General features: G+C 40.2%; 1 protein-coding gene and 1 long non-coding RNA gene across 2 annotated transcripts; both read right to left on the bottom strand.

Moving 5' to 3' along the window:
- Window positions 1–309: 309 nt before the first annotated feature.
- LOC4341358 (beta-galactosidase 9-like) lies at window positions 310–6,696 on the bottom strand. Its single transcript, NM_001421633.1, has 16 exons — window positions 6,198–6,696; window positions 6,016–6,111; window positions 5,788–5,900; window positions 5,606–5,672; window positions 5,429–5,521; window positions 5,151–5,294; window positions 4,481–4,569; window positions 4,247–4,352; window positions 4,056–4,143; window positions 3,840–3,958; window positions 3,015–3,349; window positions 2,329–2,438; window positions 2,083–2,192; window positions 1,849–1,959; window positions 1,088–1,392; window positions 310–995 (listed from the first exon to the last, which is right to left on the bottom strand). Exons 1-16 carry the CDS (start codon window positions 6,348–6,350, stop codon window positions 887–889), a joined length of 2,148 nt encoding a protein of 715 aa, NP_001408562.1. The 5' UTR covers window positions 6,351–6,696; the 3' UTR covers window positions 310–886.
- Window positions 6,697–11,856: 5,160 nt separating this feature from the next.
- Window positions 11,857–17,777, bottom strand: LOC112939324 (uncharacterized). Its single transcript, XR_010742247.1, has 6 exons — window positions 17,609–17,777; window positions 14,492–14,613; window positions 14,336–14,390; window positions 12,224–12,880; window positions 12,112–12,153; window positions 11,857–12,001 (listed from the first exon to the last, which is right to left on the bottom strand). It is a non-coding gene; the product is annotated as an uncharacterized lncRNA (long non-coding RNA).
- Window positions 17,778–19,391: the final 1,614 nt, after the last annotated feature.

The raw sequence follows: 19,391 nt of genomic DNA, 5'->3' as shown, positions 1-19,391 counted from the left end.
ATTATTCCTCGGCAAGACTGCATTCGAATTATTCCTCGGCACTTTTCCCTTATCGTTTTTGGACCAAACATATTTCCTCCCTCCTGACATTTTTGAAGTTTTACAGAGAGAATAATGTCACCTAAAAATTCTGAATATATCGTGGCTGAATTTTGCTCTGCCTGTACCTTTGATGCTTTCAAAATAGATCTCTGATTGTACTAGAACAGTACTGACCAAACTAACTTTTTCCCAACTTCTGCTGTCTATGCTCCGTACATGCAGTTGTGCAGCTATCACACTGTTAGCCCATGTGTGTATTAATTTAGACGTATAAATCTCACCATTTAATTACTGGGAAGGACAAAGAAAACTTGCAATATAGTACAAAAGAATAATTATTCCCTCTTGGTATAAATCAGGTGACAATAATTTATCATTCATAATTCTAAGTGCTGTTCCCATTTACAACTCAACGTTGCAAATTTTCTCATAGAACTGAAGAAAATTGGAGAGAGAGAGAGAGTAAAGCGATCCAAGGCTCCAAGCACCTGTGCACTGATCTCAAAGCCATCATCCACGGCTCAGAATAAATAACTAGTAAAATAATAAATAATCGACGGCGACCGTACACCGGCCGCCGGCAGCCGTGACCGGAGCCGCAGTTCCTGCAGCCGCTCCGGCGTACGGCCGGCCAGCGCGGCAGCCATCAATAAATAACAGTACTCTACCAGTTCATATACGTATACGTATGTACGTATACCCAGCCGTATCCGTATCTACGCCGTATGTATAGATAATTGCTATACGCCCCCACTTTCCTTCGCTCCCAAATCCCCAATTCTGCAATTCCCCCTGCTAAATTATCCACAATTCAAATCATCTCCACTTCAATTCTTCCTCCTGTTCATGTCGTCCTCGTCATCAACGTGACCCCGGACAAGTCGCCGCCGAACTCTTCCAGCAGCACCACCAGGTTCCCGCTAGGATTCAGCCATGATCTTGGGACATGGTACCTGATTAAAATTTCCAGGCAAACAAGAACAGAAATTCGATCAAATCCAGCTCAAAATTTAACCGTTTTGAGTAAATTTATTTAATAATTTACCATCTCTGGGAGGCGTCGCCGCAGTTGGCCTGGCACTTCTTCTCGGAGTAGGTGCCGGCGTAGCTGCAGCCGCCGCAGTTGCCGGAGGCCTTGTAGGACCAGTAGCGGCCGATGAGGTGGCCGTTCACCCACGCCTGGCCCTTCCCCATGCTGCCGAGGTCCAGCGCCACCGGCGCGCCGCCGGCCGGCGCGTTGAAGTAGGCCCTGTGCCACGTCACCGGCTGCTTGCCGGCGGCGCCGCCCCACTCCACGGAGGAGCTCCCGCTGACGGAGTGCACCCCCAGCTTCTCCCCCTTCAGGCCAATCTAAGCATATAGATGCAGCAGAGATGATATCAGTTTATACATTTCTTCTAATCTAATAAATCATATGTATTTTTTCTATCATATTAGTTTCTGATCATTGGATCTAGTTAAGTAGGATGGACATTGTTAGACCTAATAATCGGAAACAATTTAGTACCGTAAGGTACTGGTACCTCGACATACTTTTTATTGGACCGAAGCAAATCCCATCATATTAACTACTTGTAGTAATTTTTTTTTACTGATAGCAAAACTCATAAATTAGTGGTTGAGATTATTTTTACTGTGATAATAAAAAATACTATCGGTAAAGACCACCGTGATTAGTAAAGTAGTACTCCCTCCGTTTCACAATGTAACTCATTCTAGCATTTCTCACATTCATTAGCATCAATATGAATGTGGGAAATGCTAAAATGACTTGCATTGTGGAACGAGGGAAGTATAGGACTATACCTGGTATGTCCATTTCTGTTTGCTGAGGTCTCTCTTCCCCTCGTTGAGGCCGGACAGCGTCACCGGGCCGAGCACGCCGATGTTCCACGTCTCATAATGCGTGCCGACGTTCTGCACAAATCACGGCCAAGATTGAAAAATTATAATCTGAATTCTGAACATGAAAAGTCTGAAATCTGAATGACAAATCTTGAATCATCTGAATATCATGACTGATCGATGAGATGAGCTCACCGGGAGGCCGACGGCGGAGCTGAGGATGGAGATCTTGTTACTGCCCTGCCACATCTTGACGTACCCACTGTACGTCAGCTTCGGCCCGTCGTAGCCACCATACGCATTGCCTGCGACACCATCGAAATTCATTCATTCATCAGTGAATCATCAGTGAACCGATCTCAAGATCAATGTTGGTTAATTTGTCTGAATGTCTGATCATCATCATCATCATCATCAAGAAGAAATTTCAGTGAGAGTTACCGAAGTATTGCCCGTTGACGAACACCTGCACGCTGTGCCCGGCGGAGTAGACGGTCAGCTGCGGCCACTGGCCGGACTTCAAGAACTGCTCGCCGGAGTCGATGTTGACGCTGCCAACACACACAATTAATTAGCAAGTAATATTCAAGAGGAATTTTATAGTCACTTGAGGTACCAAAATTTTACACTAAAATTTTTTAGTACTTTAAGTTACTTATAGTACTCCCTCCGTTCTAAAATGTTTGACACTGTTGACTTTTTAACACGTGTTTGATTATTCGTCTTATTAAAAAAATTTATAAAATATGTAAAACTATATGTGTACATGAAAATATATTTAACAATGAATCAAATGATATGAAAAGAATAAATAATTACTTAAATTTTTTGAATAAGACGAATGGTCAAACACATACTAAAAAGTCAACGGTGTCAAACATTTTGAAACGGATGGAGTATCTAGAGATATCAAATTTTACACTAGAAAATAGAGAAATTTTACTATCCTTTAGAAAGTACCTCGAGGTACCTAAGTTCTGCACTAAATTTTCTGGTGCCTTAAGATACTTTGTACCTAAGATAAAAATATATTACCTCTAGGTATCTTATCAAGAATGGTAAAATTACCCGATCTTCAGAGGTCAGGACCTGATCGGAGATGGTTTGGTTGGCATCGGATCACTTACTAGGTGGTGTACCACAGGTAGTCGGACTTGTCCCACGTCATGCTGAGCTGCTCGACGAGGCCGTCCTTGGTGAAGGCCGTCTCGTCCAGCGAGTTGGTGGCCTCGCCGTACGACTGCCAGGTGAACCCGCCCGCCGGGTTCATCTTCGCCGGCGACGACGCCGCCGTCACCGTCGCGGTGTTGTACACGGCGGTCCTGCAGTCCGGCAGCACGCTGATGGACCACGCCGGGAGGTCGTACCGCCGCCCGTTGAACGCCACCCTCGCCGCCGCGCTCGTGTGGAAGTTGGACAGGAACGCCGCGCAGTCGCCGCTGCTCGACCTGAACACGTATGCCTGAAAAAGAATGCAGGAAAAGAATGATCACGGCCATGAACTTGCAGGCTAAAGAAATTTTACGGTTCTTAATATGTACTCCCTCCGCTTCAGATTATGAGTCGCTATACTCCTCCAAATTTAATTAAGTTGGTAGAAAAAAAGTAGTACCATTTTCAACCTAAGATAAATATATTATAAAAATATATTTAATTATTAATTTAATAAAACTAATTTGGTGTTGTAAATATTATTATATTTGTCTACAAACTTAGTCAAACTTAGAGCTATTTGACTTTGACCAAAGTCATAATGACTTATAATCTAAAGCGGGGAAGTATCAAGAATTACCAAAATTTTTAATACAAGTTTTGGTACCTTATAATATTGGAGGTACTGAGAGTTACCAAAATTTATATTAGAAAATATGGTAGCTCGCAATACTTCCTAAGTACGGTAAAATGCTGGTTAAGTATGAAATTTTGCAGAAAAAAATTGTGATGAGATGGACCTTCTCGTAGTTGCCGATGTTCTGGACGGTCGGGTCGCCGGCAACGAGCGCCGTCTCGGCCTGCTTGATGGCCTTGTGAAGGTTCGTCAGGTGACCCCATTTGGGCTGCCGAAGCAGACCTGAAACACAGAACACACAACTCTTCAGACGTCCACAAATTCAGACAAAACTGAAAATACAGCTGAAATCTCACGCAAATGCGCAACAAACTGCTACCGTATTCATCGATCGGCGCATCATAATCGTAGCTCGTCGCGATGAACGGGCCGCCAGCTGTCCGGTCAAAGTTGGTGCCGCCATGGTACTGAACATAACACATGATGTTTGCACATCAAACAAGTCAACAACTGGTGTGACCAAAATGTGAGAGCCATGTGGGTTCAGGTAAGGTGCTGCACTGCACTGACCATGTAGTAGTTGATGAAGGAGCCGCCCTTCTGGATGAACCTCGCCACGGCGAACGCCAGATCCTCCACTGGCCGCTGCGGCACCGTGCCACCGAAAGCCGTAAACCTTAAACACAAAACAAAAATGATCATATTCTTTTTTCGTATTTGAGATTACGATTCGGATTCTGTTATTTTAAAGATTTTGATCCATGAATTCAGTTTTAGTTCAGTTTAGTTTGATTGGATTATTACCAGCCGCTCCAGGCCTCTGTCCACATGGAAGGCTTGTTCTTGGAGTTGGGGGTGAAGTCGTCGCAGTAGAATCCGTTGCAGGTGTTGATCTGTGGCCATCCATGGCGCAAGGCAAGAATTAACAAAAGATATAAAAAGAATATGTTCAAAAAAGATATTTCTTTTTTTGGAAATAAAGTGTAGCACAAATTGCAGGGCATGTATAATTGTTTGGCACCAAGAAGCAAAGTTGGCAGCCTTGCTGGAAAGGAATGCTGCTGGTAGTGATGTCCTAACGAAAGCATATGGGCTAGGCGCCAGCAAAGTGGAGTGGCTAATGCAAATTTATTAGCTATTTTAAGTTTTTTAACCCAACTTAAAAAATGAAATTTTTACTGTTTATTAAGACGGTACAAAGAGGTACCCTTAAAAGTTAGAGAAATTTTATCTTTCGTAAGAAAAGTAATTGTAATTATCAAAATTTTAATACATCGAGATAAGTATCTCCCTTTACTTACTTAAGAATGATAAAATTATGTACCCTAAAAAGTTAAAAGTGGTACCAAGGACCAGAAAGTCACTCAACTTAGTTACATTTTTGTAAAAACTCCAGTTTTTCTTTGACACAATTGCAGTGAGAAATGAGAAGTAAAAAAAAAAAGAGACGAGGAAAGTGACAGTTAAAAATTACCACGGGGTCAGGGGCGTCGTCCTGCTTGCACATGATCCAGGGCACGCCGGCGTTGGTGGCGACGGCCATCTTCGCCGCCCAGTCGACGTACGACTTCGCGCCGCTGCCCATCACCGACTCCATCGGCCCGTACTCGTTCTCTACCTGCCAATGCGCGGACCGATCATCTCTCATTTTCTCAAATCAAGAAGTTCCGGTGATCACCGGCGATCAATTACCCATGGTCACTGAGCTGGAACGAAAATCAAAGATTGAACTGTTCTTTTTTGGCTGATTACCTGGGCGAGGATGATCGGGCCGCCCTGCCACTCGAACAGCCCTTCCGATTTCATCATCGACACGATCTTCTCCACGAACGTCTGCATCGCCGCCTGCATATCGAATTTATTTTTTTAAAAAAAACAGAGTAAAACAGAGCATCCAAATTTTCTCTGTTAATTTGTCACCAATATTACCTTGAATGGACCATTGTCAGTCCTGAAGCTGATGCCCGGGACGTACTTGAGCCAGACAGGAAACCCACTGCGAAATCCAAAACCGAAACAAAATTTGTCAGAAATCCAAAAAAAGAAGAAGCTCTGAATTTCGACGAATGCTGCTGCTGCTGCTGGGTTCGTTCGGAATTCAGATTTCTCACCCGTAGTTCCATTCGGCGCAGACGTAGGGGCCGATGCGGAGGTTGACATAGAGCCCTGCCTGCTTCACCAGCTTCACGAACCTCACCAGGTCGTACCTGTCGCTGAAGTAGTACTGCCATGGAATCCATCCATCCATGGCGATCGAACAGTTTCAGTTAACCTTTTCTTTCTCCATTTTCTTGTGTTGGTTTCAGACTTTCATCAGTTTGCAAGAACATATTACATACCTGTCCCTGCACTGGCTCGTGGCCGTTCCAGAAGACGTAGGTCTGGATCACGTCGAGGCCGCCGTCCTTGGCCTTCTGGATCAGGTCCGGCCACATCTGCCGCCATGGAAACGGGAGGAATTTGGTCAGGCGAGCGAGCTCTGAGCGATGAACTGCTTGGGTAGCTTGGAGAGGATACGTACCTCGGGGGTGCTGCGAGGGTAGTGGATGGAGCCGGAGATGAGGATGCGGCGCTGGCCATTGATGGTGAGCGACCTGTGGTCGTAGGTGACGGCGGCATTGGCCACGGCGGCGGCGGCGACGAGCAGGAGGAAGGCGACGGCGCCGCCGGACATGGTGGCTGGCGCGCGCGCGTCCGCCGGCCGGTGGCCGAGCTCGAAGCACGTAGAAAGGCTTGGGTTTCTTGGAGATGCCAATGGAGGAAGAAGAAGGAGAAGGAGAAGGAGAGGAGTGGGAGAGGAGAGAAGCGGTGGTGGTGGTGGGCTTTTTATACGAGTTCTTGATTTCGGTGTCTCAATTTATATTATCTGTGCATTTTTTCTTCTCATTTAAATTTAATTTCTTGGTTTGATTGTATTCCCTCGCTTTTGGATTACCGCCATTCTGTTCACCATTGGAGAGGGAAGAGAGAGAGAGCAAGGCGTGAGGGGTGAAATGGTGAAAGCGTGAAGCAGAAGAAGCAGGGGAGGAAGAAGAAGTCTGCATGGGAGGAGTTTTTGGCTGATGCTGCTGGAAGGGAGCCCTGGGGTTGGAGGAGACGTGTGGGGCCCACTGTTCGTGTCTTTTATCAAATTTCTTTTTTGGCTTTCTAAATTTCTGTCTTATACATATATAAGGGGGTTTGTTTTTCTTTTTCTTATTTCCCCTCCCCTTTCGTGTAATCTTGCATTTTCCACGCTGGATTTGCCAGGGGTGTAACACGTCAGCCCAGCTCGATCCTATGATGTTGTTTACTGCTTATGTCTTCCCTTGTGTAAAAGGGTTAGCTCGGGAGTTTTGTATATGTTTGTGAGAAAGGTTACAGGGTGGAAGCTAACGCGAATTAGCTCGGGAGTTTGGATACATTTGCGATTAGAGGTTTTGGATGGATGACAACGCCGACAATAAGAAAGGGTAGCGACATCATGACCGATGGAGCAATTTGCTACAAGTTACGTCTAAGATAAAGATTATGTTTGGAATTATGATCGTCTGAAAATCCGTCCGATAAAATCTCTAGTTCTTTGAAAATTCACTATTTTAAGATCGCCCTTTAAAAGGCACCCAAGTTGTTCGATATCGATAATTGCATAGAGAAAAAACTTGAATGATAAAGAGGGGAAACATGGCAGAAGCGTCAAAAATCTCATTGATAATTGGACAGAAATCATGCCATCCATTCAGCAGTGCCTTTTACTTCCAAGTGAAAATGCATGACAAATTGACAATATAGCATATGCCATCGGTTCATCCTGGTCCCAGTCATCCCAATTATAAGTCCGGATGAACATTGTTCATGAGCGTTTGATGAATTTTGGTGGTTGATGAAGCGGTTACACTCACTTTTCGGTTGTAGCCGTTCATGGAAAGCATTTAAGATTGATGGTCAGAAAAGTCTAATACTTATGCAGGAGTGGATATGAAGGAACCCCAGGTTTAGTCGCTTATGGTTAAAGACAGAACAATTCTGGAAGAAGTTAATTGTAGCAGCATGGGGGAAATTAGGTACTCAATGCTAGCAATCCTAAACCGAGTTTGGATATATCTTGATATAGAACCTGGTTTATTTCCTATATATATATATATAAAAAGCTACTCCCTCCGGGTTGATAATACTTGTCGTTTTGGACAAGGGCACGGTCTCCAAAAAAACAACTTTGACCATTATTTTTCATTATAATATGTATAAAAGTGTTAACAAATATATGATTTTATTAAAATACTTTTTAAGACGAATCTATACATGTAGTCACCATATTTGAAAGACAAATATTTTAAAAATGGTTTATAATCAAAGATTCTAAAGTTTGACCTCACCCTTGTCTAAAACGACTAGTGACTAGTATTATCAGCCCGGAGAGAGTAGATATGGAAAGAGGAGTTTTTAAATCGATGGTTCTAAGAAGAGAGGTGAATGCGTGCGCCAATCTCTGACCAGGTTTGGAACATGAGTGGACACAACGCATATGGATGGTTATATTAAAATGACTAACTTAATAATATTAAAATGGTGGTTAATTCAGTTTGGGAAATACCATATACGAAATGCGTTGTATATATATATTTTTTACATAATGAGAAATACAGTATATACCTCATGTCAAAATGTGATGATGTTTCGTAGTCGCACAAAATCAGTCATTTTTCCGACGAATAGTTAAAGCAGAAATGCCTAATTCCCTTCATCCAAAGCTTAGCCTTTTTTTAGGGTAAAAGTTGTGCTTCTTAAAGGTGTAGCAACTCGTAACTAACCCCATGACTTTTTGCAAATTGTGAGAGGTGAAACTGAGCTTTCAGATAAGGCATAAAAAAAAAAGCGAAGCTACATGCCTATAGCTTCAACGCATGCAATGCAGTTCCGTTATTTTCGAAATCCTCAGAGAGATCGCCAGTTTCAATGCAAAAGGACTGCACGGTGAATGCGTGTGCGTGTTGCCACGCGCTGCACACGTGGCAGGTTTTGGGAGTGGACACGTGTCACAGCTCCGGGACAAGAGTGACAATCAGCTTAATTATCAGCCTAGCCGAAGATGACAGTCCAACGTACACATAATACAAATGAGAAACGATATAAAGCCTCATTTTTCATAGTTATGAAAACATAGGCTACGCAGGATTACTGTATCTGGAATATCAGTAAAGTTGTAATTACATGACTCCACTAATTAGGGGTTAAATTTTGACGAAACACTCAGCTTTATTTACGTGGGCCGTTTAGCACAGCTACAGCTTCACCTCTTCTAGGACTGGAGTCCAGCCAAACAGTTTCAGCTCCACTTAAAATAGAAGCGGAGCTAGGTAAAGTGCTATCATAAAATGAACTAGAGAGAGATGGAGCTGAGTTGGAGTGCTATCATAAAATGAACTAGAGAGGTGGAGCTAAGTTTTGAGTTTAGGCTGCTTTACAACTCCACTTCAGACTCTACCCTTAGAGGTAAATTTAGAAGTTAGCTAGAGTTTTACCAAACATGCTTGTGATGGTGTGTGTGATGATTTGCACGTGAGAATGTCTTTCGTGTGACCCAAAAAGAATGAAATAATCAGATAACAAGATTCAAGCATGCAAAATGGCTGCTAGCTACACGCAAGGTGATTATTATTCTCTGGTAGTCTGGTACTGAACAGGACACTGGTCTGATGATTGGCATCAGTGCACCATTCGATTATTCCCCATGCATGCGATTTCTTATATCTTACTAATCTTCTAGCTACATGGCTCGAGACAGTGCTTAGTCATAAATTAATCAAAGAGGACAATCATCATCTTATCGACGGTTGCAGCTTTTATCTTTTATTAAGTAGCACATAAACAATGATCAGTCCTGCATAGCTTTGTAGTATCATCTTTGCCTTTCTGAAAGTAATAGTGTAATAGTAGTGCCGATATAATGTAGTACATCCTTTAAGCGTCAGAATGTATCACTGTAATGGATGTACCAAGGCCATACTCCCTCCATTTTACTCCATTTTAAAATATAAGGTATATTTGATTTCGTTGCGACAAGACTTTATTAATGATTGTTCTATTATCATATTATTTACATGATACAAAAGCATTATCATAAGTAACTACTTTTGAATACAAATCCAATAAATTTAATTTTGCATCACAAAAATTATATCCTAACAGAATAATTGTTGATCAAACCTTGTCGCGACGAAATAAAAATATGCCTTATATTTTTAAACAGATGGATTATAGAAATATGGAGTGTGTGGTGACAAATATTGTGATTAAATTGGCAAGTTAGTGGTTAAGACCATCTTTTCGACCTCTCCATTGCGAGTGACAATGATAGGGTGTCAACGAGTTGCCATGACCAATTCTAAATCATAATTTGATTCTCTTATTATCATGACCCTGAACAAGATCTCTCAACAACCAAAAGCTCATCACTCACTCACAAAGCTAGCTGCACCGACAATGAATGCTACGCGGAGGTTAGAGAAAGAATTCATGGGCCAATTAACTAGTTGGGGGTGTGATTAATCCCCATTGCATGACGTCTCATCAAAAAAATTAAATCCCCAACGACTATGCATATGCTGAACTGCACTGGCTAAAGCTAGCTCATCCGTTATTAGTCATTACCGTTCATGCACCTAATTAATAATTAAAGAAATTAAAAGGTTGATTAGCTTGACAGGAAATTCTATATAAGTAGGCCCGAATTAATTTTCATTTGGCCAAGAGTGGCTACTACATTAGTGAGGACCAGTTAATAGCAGCATTTTTGAACTAAAGTTATAGAGCCCACATTAGAAGATACGCAAATCGAGCTGTTTTGGTCACATTTTCTAAAAAAACAATGTGAGAATGGTTATTTGTATTAGGCATTTTGTTAAAAAAAATGCAGTAGACAGACAAAGGTCACTAGAGTAAAGCTCTGTTATTTACAGGTGATTGGACATATTGTAAATAATTGTTTATATATATGAAAATATTATATATTATCTAAGCAATATTAATTGATGCAGAAAGTTTGTTGATAAAATTATGAACAATTTTACAGTCCTTAAGGAGGTACCAATTTTTCTATTGTAAATTTGGTATTCTTGATACCTAGATATTATGAGGTACCAAATTTTACACTAAATTTTTAGTATTTCATGGTACTTCCTCAAGGATTGTAAAATTGCTCTAAAATTATAGTTTGAGAAACGTCATACGCATAATAATCCCATAAGTCCATAAATTGAAAAGAGTGGTTCTAACTCTCTTTCATACTGTACAATATCACACAGAGTAACTGAAATAATTGTCACTTTGTCAGTGTAATGTAATACATGTAGTACGTGCTTCTAACATCATTGCCTCAATATATTGGAATGATTAGCTATGCATGGATATGTAAAACAAAACATTTTAGTACTGTAGATGTAGAGCCAGCTACTAGATCATGCATAAGACAAGACTTTCCCTAGACAACAAAAGAGAACATAATAAAAAAGAAGACAATTAATGAGACAAGATGGCAAATTGCATAATTAGGAAGAAAAATAAGACAAAGTGACAGCTAACAATGGATCGTGACAACAGTACCACTCAACTAAGTAGTAATATTTAGCCGACTAATTAAAATAAATTAAACCATTATTAATCCCCATTTTTGTAATCCAAGCTTTATTTTTATTGTTTTTGCTGCTGCTGTAGAAGTTAAACTGTTTTCTAAGAAATATCCTCATTTCAAATGGAACCTAGCTAAATAGTGTTTTCGTATGCATATGGCTGTATTATTATTTTTTTACATTTTGTCCCTTTTAAAAACTTATTTTTACAAATAGACCCATAGAAAAACTTATTTTAGAAATAGACTCTTTCTTGCGCCAGGGTCATTGACGTTGCAGTTCAACGTCATTGGCACCAACACCCTCGCTCCTCTACGTAAGCTAAGTTACTAGAGTGAAGTGGTCGGCGTCGCGCCAATGTGTCGACCCCCTTCACATCAGTAACTTTTCTTCCTCAGTGAGGCAAGGGTAGTGAGGCAAGGGTGTCGGCGCTAATGATGACCTCGGCACCAGGGCCACTTGTGTTGAGAAAAAAAAAGCCTCTTCTTGGAATAAGGGTTTTAAAGTTTATTTATAAAATAAGTTATCAAAACAGATTAAAATGTAAAAATTTCAGGTGCAGATGGTGTCATATGAGGTTTGGCTTGCCATGTTTGGAGATTTTCTGGGGCCCAAAAGAACAGCCAATACCAGCACAAGCCAACAACAATGAAGTACCTCAAGAGTTAGGCCTACCCTAACAACTCCAACTCATCAGTGACCAGTCATCACTCATCACCTACACATACATGGCCGTGATAAGATTAAGATCTAATCTACAGTGTCAGTACATGTATGGACAATCTAAGTACAACTAATGAAGAATTATGCTTTGCTGATACGTAGTACCTCTTTTATTTTCCTTGGGCAAATAATCAAAGGACTAATATTCTGAAAAAAAAGAATAATAAAATTAAATGAGAGGACAACTGTTATAGGATTAGCCAAGAGAGGACGCAACCTGAAAATTTGGCAAAAGGCATCAAGAAATTGATGAGTCTGCAGCTAAGAGTGCCAGGAAGGAATGCTTAAAATTCAAGCCTTTGGTCATGGAGAGGCCTGGGACCAAGCTGTTTCTTTGTGCATGATGCATGCTGATAATGATGTGTATCTCTTTTCATATCTTCCATAAAAATAAAAGATATCTCCATAAGGAAATTCTTTATGGTGAGAAACGATGCAGAAAAAAATGCTTGACTTTTATCACTAGGAATCCTCTGCAATGCTCAATGCCCCTAAATTTCTCAAACATCAAGGATCTGAATCAGTTCAGACTGAAACCACCTTTGGGTGTACTGCCTCTCAACAATACTAATCCTTCTGTAGTTCTGTCAATATCAAAGTATCAGGTCTCTATCAAATATAATCAAACTGTTAATTCCGTTGGACAGGTGATGGATAATGTCATAGGAGACAGACCAACTTCTTTGGATTAATTGACAACTCCAGTGACAAGAACTAATCCTGTTTCACAGCATGAAGTCATGTGCTAGGCACCAAAAGTCTAAAGTTCTTGCTTGATCAGTAAGCCTACTGACCAAGCCTCTAAAAAGAAGCGTTAATTCATCAACCTGGTTGAGAGTGCGATCCATCATCTTTCTGATGGCCAGAGTTTGCTCTGCAAAAAGAAAAAAAAATGAAAATGACTTATGTTATTTCAATATAGAAAGTCTAAATACAAGATATTACTATAGCAATTAATTAGTTACCAAGACTTTCAGGGTAAAGCTATCGATCGAGATTAACATACCAAATTAAAAAATGATTGCAGTTTAGTGATGAACATTGTGAAAATACCACTACCATGAAAGCACATGGTGGTGATATAAATTACACAAACATGAACCACTGCAGGTTTTAGTGGCATTAACAAAGAGGGTAAGAATACTGATAGCACACCTAACAACAGCACTACACTTGTTGGCAATCTTGTTTCTTTTGTTTATTCATTAGGGAGCATCTTGCGCTCTCTCCCTCTCTCTACCAAATACTAACTACCCTTGATGACCTTGGTCGAGTCTTGACACCATTTTCAAGTCAATAATTGAATCATACCCTCCCTTTGGCCATATATCTTTCTCATCCATAGTTATGCACTGATCAAGATAACTGGGCAATAGTACTCACAAACTTTTGATCTTGTACTAGAGATGGACATAATGCTCTAATAATTATATTAATGACAGCACAAAATTTTCAATCTGAGTAGCTTGTAAAGTCTTGAAGACAGTATCAGCACGAAATTTTAAAAAATAAAAGGAGGATATATTCCCTTCTTTTCATTTTCTCATAGCCAACAACCCCATGCTACAAGTGGTCTGGATGCAATGTCCATTGGCACTCGAGTAGATTATATGAAAGCAATTGACCCAATAAATATCAACCTCTAGTTGGAACAAAAGCAACAGCAAGTAATAGACTAACAGTAACAAGAGAATGAAAAAAGAAAATCAGATCCTCCATTTTATCTGATGAACATAATAAAAAAATCTGAAGTTTGTACGTTCCTATCTTTCTCACTGAAAGATGCCAAAATACTCAGAAAGTGACGGTGAAAACTAATAACCAAGACGCAGCTATGCAACGTCGCTATCCTTTTTATTTTATGAAAATAGTACTTCTTATGCTTTTAGCTGATGAATCTACAAAGAATCATGCACCTTACAACCGCAGTGATCTAATCCAGATCTAATCTGTTTATCTCTCCAGACCTAAGGCCTGGAGAAGTTCAAGATCAGAACGGTTCTTCATGACTGGTATATATCCTATACAAAACATAGGTGCCAAAACAAGAGATGCAAGATGCAAACCTTATCGCAATGATCTCAAACTTGTCACTAGCATATTTAATTAGAATTATAGCAAATGGACCAAGACAATCCCCTGCAAAATATTTGTTACACCTCGAAAGCAAAAGAAAGGCATGTTCAACTAATATCCATCAAGTGCAATTGAGCTACAACATACTATTTTACAGTTCAGTAAGGAAAAAAAAGAAGTTCAGTTAGTAAAAAAAAAGTTCAGTGCGGTAAAAAAAAGGAATTCAGTGAGGTGAAATTTTTCTTGCCATTACCTTTTTTTTTTTCTTACCTTCAATCTCATTTATCATCACTTCAAACCATAACATGCTGCAGTACAGTATTACAAAGAGAGTGAGGCTGTTAAAAAAAAGGGATAACGATGGGGAATATGGATATATTTGTCCCACCAGAAAAGCAACCCATCTGACCTGTAAAAGTATTACGTGCAAGTTATACATATGCTCATCCTATCTCCTGAAAATACTGAGCTAACCCCATCTTCCTTGCTTCCTTCTTGTTACCCTCTCGTGCACCTTTTGCTTAGCTTCCTCTGACAAGTAAAACAAAAGGGTGTTATTTCTAGTTCCTAGGAGACATGGTAGCTCTAAGCCTGACAAATAAACCAATCTAGTATTCTAATCCAACCACTCAAATCTTGCATCACAACTAGCAAAACATGTACTACTCAATACAATATCACACAATATTGACTACAGATCACATCTCTTCTGACTAGATCCACTAAGACTGCTCTGACGACAAATTTCAACACCTGCAAGACCCTCTTATCCAATGCGCCAGTACGCAACAACTGCACCTAGTTTTTTAATGTAGCAGCACATGCTCAGGCACAAAATGATAGGGGTAGCTAGGCAAAGAATACACACACACACAAGGATGTGTTGATCTTGGATAACACATCTGCTTTATGCAACTAGCAGCTTTCCACACGCAATTTCCTTATCCAGAGCTCTGATCTTCAGTTACTTCCTCACAGCTCCATCCTACTGGGAATTCTTATCACTCTCTGTCCTTATCTGTCAAAATAGCCATTGCATTGCATAATGCCAGAAATCCAATCAGTAAGACTAACAGTAAGGTGACAATTAATCAGCAAAGGTTTTAACTGAAACATATGGTAGATGAACATATTTCTGCTCAAAGATAATTGGACTGAGAAATCTAAACCACCACCCTGAACCTATTGTAGCACTCCAGCTGCCAGGATCTCTGCATTCTAAGCCACGTTTTAATGCCAATCACAATCGTTGTTCCAAGAAACAAACATCAGAACTACAGCAATATGACACCAACAATGCACAAGGAAGCTGGCCTGATTGATGGTTTAATAGCCAGAGCTCCCCATCCACAAACTCTAATACTGACACCAAAAACAAGTGAAGCTTCGACTTCAGACTTTGATACCTAGAAATTTAGCTGGTTCAAACAAGACCAGCCCTTCGTACCAGTTGCATACTGACAACATGTTAGCATCTGAAAACAGAAAAAAAAATGCCACCTGTTAGTGGTGGTTTGCTCACTGCTTTCAAGATGAGCGCTTCCTTCATCCGGCATTTTTGTCGACAATCTATGAATTGGTGCATCCATGGCCGAATTCATGATCTGCCCTTCAACATGCCATCAACGATGCCATCGTAGGGAACAACGAATTCAGCTCCAAAGAGGGCAGTGTAGCAACGTGATACCACCAAAATGCAGCAATGACCTTATACATAGAACACAGCTCTGTGCTGAAGGCCCATCCAACCATATAATGTTAGTTGTTGCTGAACAATGGAAGCACCTAAGGAAGATGGAATCTGACAGGGATATTTGCCGGGTGGATAAAAAAGTGCAGATCTCAAGGACCACAGTATAAAGGAAACATAAAGGCACCGGGCATGTCTTCCTTGTGCTATATAATCATGAACAAATGCGTGAAAAATCTGCAAAATGTAAGCCTGCAGCGCTGCAGAATCGAAGAAGTGTATCCTGAACGCCAAATTGGTCTGAATAGATCATGAATCATGATGGATTGGGTGTCATGGAATTACTTTTTTATATTTCTTTACTTCTATGCTGTTACTCTTTTAGGTACAAGAGATTCAGTGAAATACATTTAGGAAATTAAAAAGCAATCTTGCTGGATGAGATTGACACTTCAGCTACTACATTACAAGCCTACCATTATGGTACTGGTGGTCCATCTCAGAGTTGTCACGGCACACCGTAGGGACGGTGATTGTGACTAGTATCAGGTCAATGATAAAACTGATAACTAACCCATTTCAGTACATGAGGACACATGAACAGGGATAATAAGGCACATAAACATGCTTTTGCGTCCTTGAATTCTCAACACTCGTGTTTGATCAAACAGTCCCACATATAATGGAGAACTTGTCACCTAGGCATTTAATTTAAGGGCATTTATCTCCTCTTATCCTATTTGTTGAGAAGATGCATGTAATGTAACCACAGTGTTAGCTTTGATTAATGATATATAGTGACATGAAAAATAGTTACTGCAATCTTATCTTAGAAATCCCGCGCAATCTTATCTGACAAATATGAGTGCTGGGTGTTGAACACAAACTTCAACATCATCGCAAGGATTTGCATGGAGAATGACGGCTGATATTTGACGATGAAAGGAAAATTTGCCACCAGATACCTTAAACCACAAGACTTTCACCACTACCATGCCCAAACTTGACCGCGGCTATACGACACAGTTAGACATGGAATGCATGGAAAAATGACCAACATGATCGACCGGACAATTCTATTATTTTATGATTCTGTATTCTGACCAACATGGATTTTCGTTTGAATGCTTCCTAAACTCCTAAACTATGTATTTTGTGCCAAAAAAATTCTATATAATTTTTTCTTGGAATACTTTTCTAAAGCAACTTTTCAACTTTGTAGTGGTCAATTCATTTGTTTATACCCTCAAAATAGCTATAACAAAAATAAGATAATCCATCAATTTCAGCTATCCCAAACGAGGCCGGAAAGCAATAAAATTACGAAATTGAAATTTGCGGGTGCGCGATATTATGTACTACAAACTTACAGACTACCTTTGACATAACATTAGATCTGAATTTCCTGAGAAGGTCTCCATTTGGCATACCTTTGACATTCTTTCTCCTCTGCTGTACATTGATTGATCTCACTCCACTATGGCTCTATCCCTAATCCCCTGTACACTTCAGCACTTATCCAATTGTATGTGCAACAAGCGACTATCTGACGGCAGTTAAGTTCCTACGATCACTCACTGGTCAGTGGTGCTCCTCATCTCGAAATTACTACGACTATCCCCATGGTGAAAATTATTGTACTAGCAACTAGCAATGCAGGTCTAGTTCAGTACAGTTTCTTTCCTGAGTATACAGGACCAAGCAAATTGCATATACCAAATTAAACGCTGATAGAAAGTGACCTACGGATCAAGATTGCGTTGAGCGAGACACAGAGAGAGAGAGAGAGGGTTTGGGGGGGTGGTGAGGAGATTTGAGGAAGGAGAGAGTCGTCACCGAGGAAGCGGCGCGGAGTCGTCGGCGGAGCACGCCCCCGGCGGGCGCCCGGAGACGCTCCGAAGCGCCGCGCCGCCGGTAGTTGGCGAGGCGCGGTTCACCGGCGGTGAGCAGCCGCAGCCGCAGCCGTTGGCGCAGGGGGCAACAGGCAAGATTCGTCACGGCCCACCGTGTCCTCGCTGGCCGGGCCATAAAGTTGGTGGGCCAAATTCGTTGATGGCCGCTACGTGGGCCGATTTAACTCGGAGGCCGAATTCGTTGATTGGCATTGGGTAGGCCAAATTCAGATGTGGGCTGAATTCGTCAACGGGAACAAGGTTGTCTGAATTCACTTGCGGGCCGAATTTGTTGGCGAGATTTAGGCTGTGTTATAAGGTGATGGTTGGGAAAACAGAGTGACGGATTAAGACATGGTTAATTAAATATAGCTAAAAAACCTGAAAATGGGTTAATATGATTTTTTAAAACAATTTTTCTATAATTTTTTTTAAAAAAAACGTACTCTCTCCGTTTTATATTGCCAGACTTTTTAGCATTGTCTATATTTATATAGATGTTAATAAATCTAGACATATATAGTCTAGATTCATTACTATATACTTCCTCCATACTCGTAAAGAAAGTCGTTTAGGACAATGTTTAAGTCAAACCTTGGAAATATAAATCATGATAACTCTCAAATTGTTAAGTTTGAAAATGTAAAAATTATACGAATAGATTTTTCTTGAAAATTACTTTCATAAAAAATATACATATATCACTTTTCAATAAATATTTTTATAGAAACAAGAAGTCAAAGTTGTGTTTTAGAAACCGTGTCGCTGTCCAAAACGACTTTCTTTACGAGTACGGAGGGAGTATACTATAAAGTCTTACATTGTAAAACGGAGGAAATACCGTTTAGTTATTTAGGAAGCGTGTGCGTGAAAATAGAGAGAGTAGAGTTGGGAACCTTCACCGAAGAACACAGCCTTAAGTAGGACGAATTCACTCGTGGGCACATTCGGAAGTACTCTTTCCCAACTTATATACGGTCTCTTTTTCACGCACACACTTTTTGGAACTAAAGTTCAGTTTTTTAGCTATTGCTTAATTAATCATACGCTAATGAGTTATCCGTTTTATGTGTATGTAGTTGTAAACACCCAATACCAAACACAGCCGGTACTTATGGGCCAAACTTTGGCGAATAATTAACTGGGTAGATTCAGTTCTAAGCATAATTTGTTGATGGAAATTGTAGGCGAAGTTTAGCGTTGGGTCAATTTCGTTGATGGGAATTAAGTGGGTAGAATTCACTTGTAGGCTAAACATTTCAGCGAGAAATACCTGGGTTAAATTCAATAGTGGGCCAACCTCTCGTTCGACAAATAAAGTGTAACCATGACCGCACAACCACCATTGTTGCATGTGTCGGTGCGGAGCGCTAATGCCTGACTAACCACACACGTCCATCCCATATATATGTACAACCTTTATATCCGTATAAACTTTGTATTTATATGTATAAATTTTATATGTAAGCTTTGTACTCATATAAAATTTTATATCTATATGTATCAACTCTGTATCTATATCTATATATGTATATATAAATGTTTTATTTATGTGTATATACATATGTATTATAAAAAACTATATGTATAAAATTTATATTAGACGTATAAACTTTATATTTATACATACACACACATACACATATAAATTTAGAGTAAATTTCACAAAACTACAGGTATTTTGCACAATTTATCAGAAAACTACAGATTTAAGAGCTTGTTTCACA

This window comes from Oryza sativa, chromosome 6, assembly GCF_034140825.1.
Source record: "Oryza sativa Japonica Group chromosome 6, ASM3414082v1".
Taxonomy (NCBI): domain Eukaryota; kingdom Viridiplantae; phylum Streptophyta; class Magnoliopsida; order Poales; family Poaceae; genus Oryza; species Oryza sativa.
This window is presented reverse-complemented; position numbering and strand designations above follow the sequence as displayed.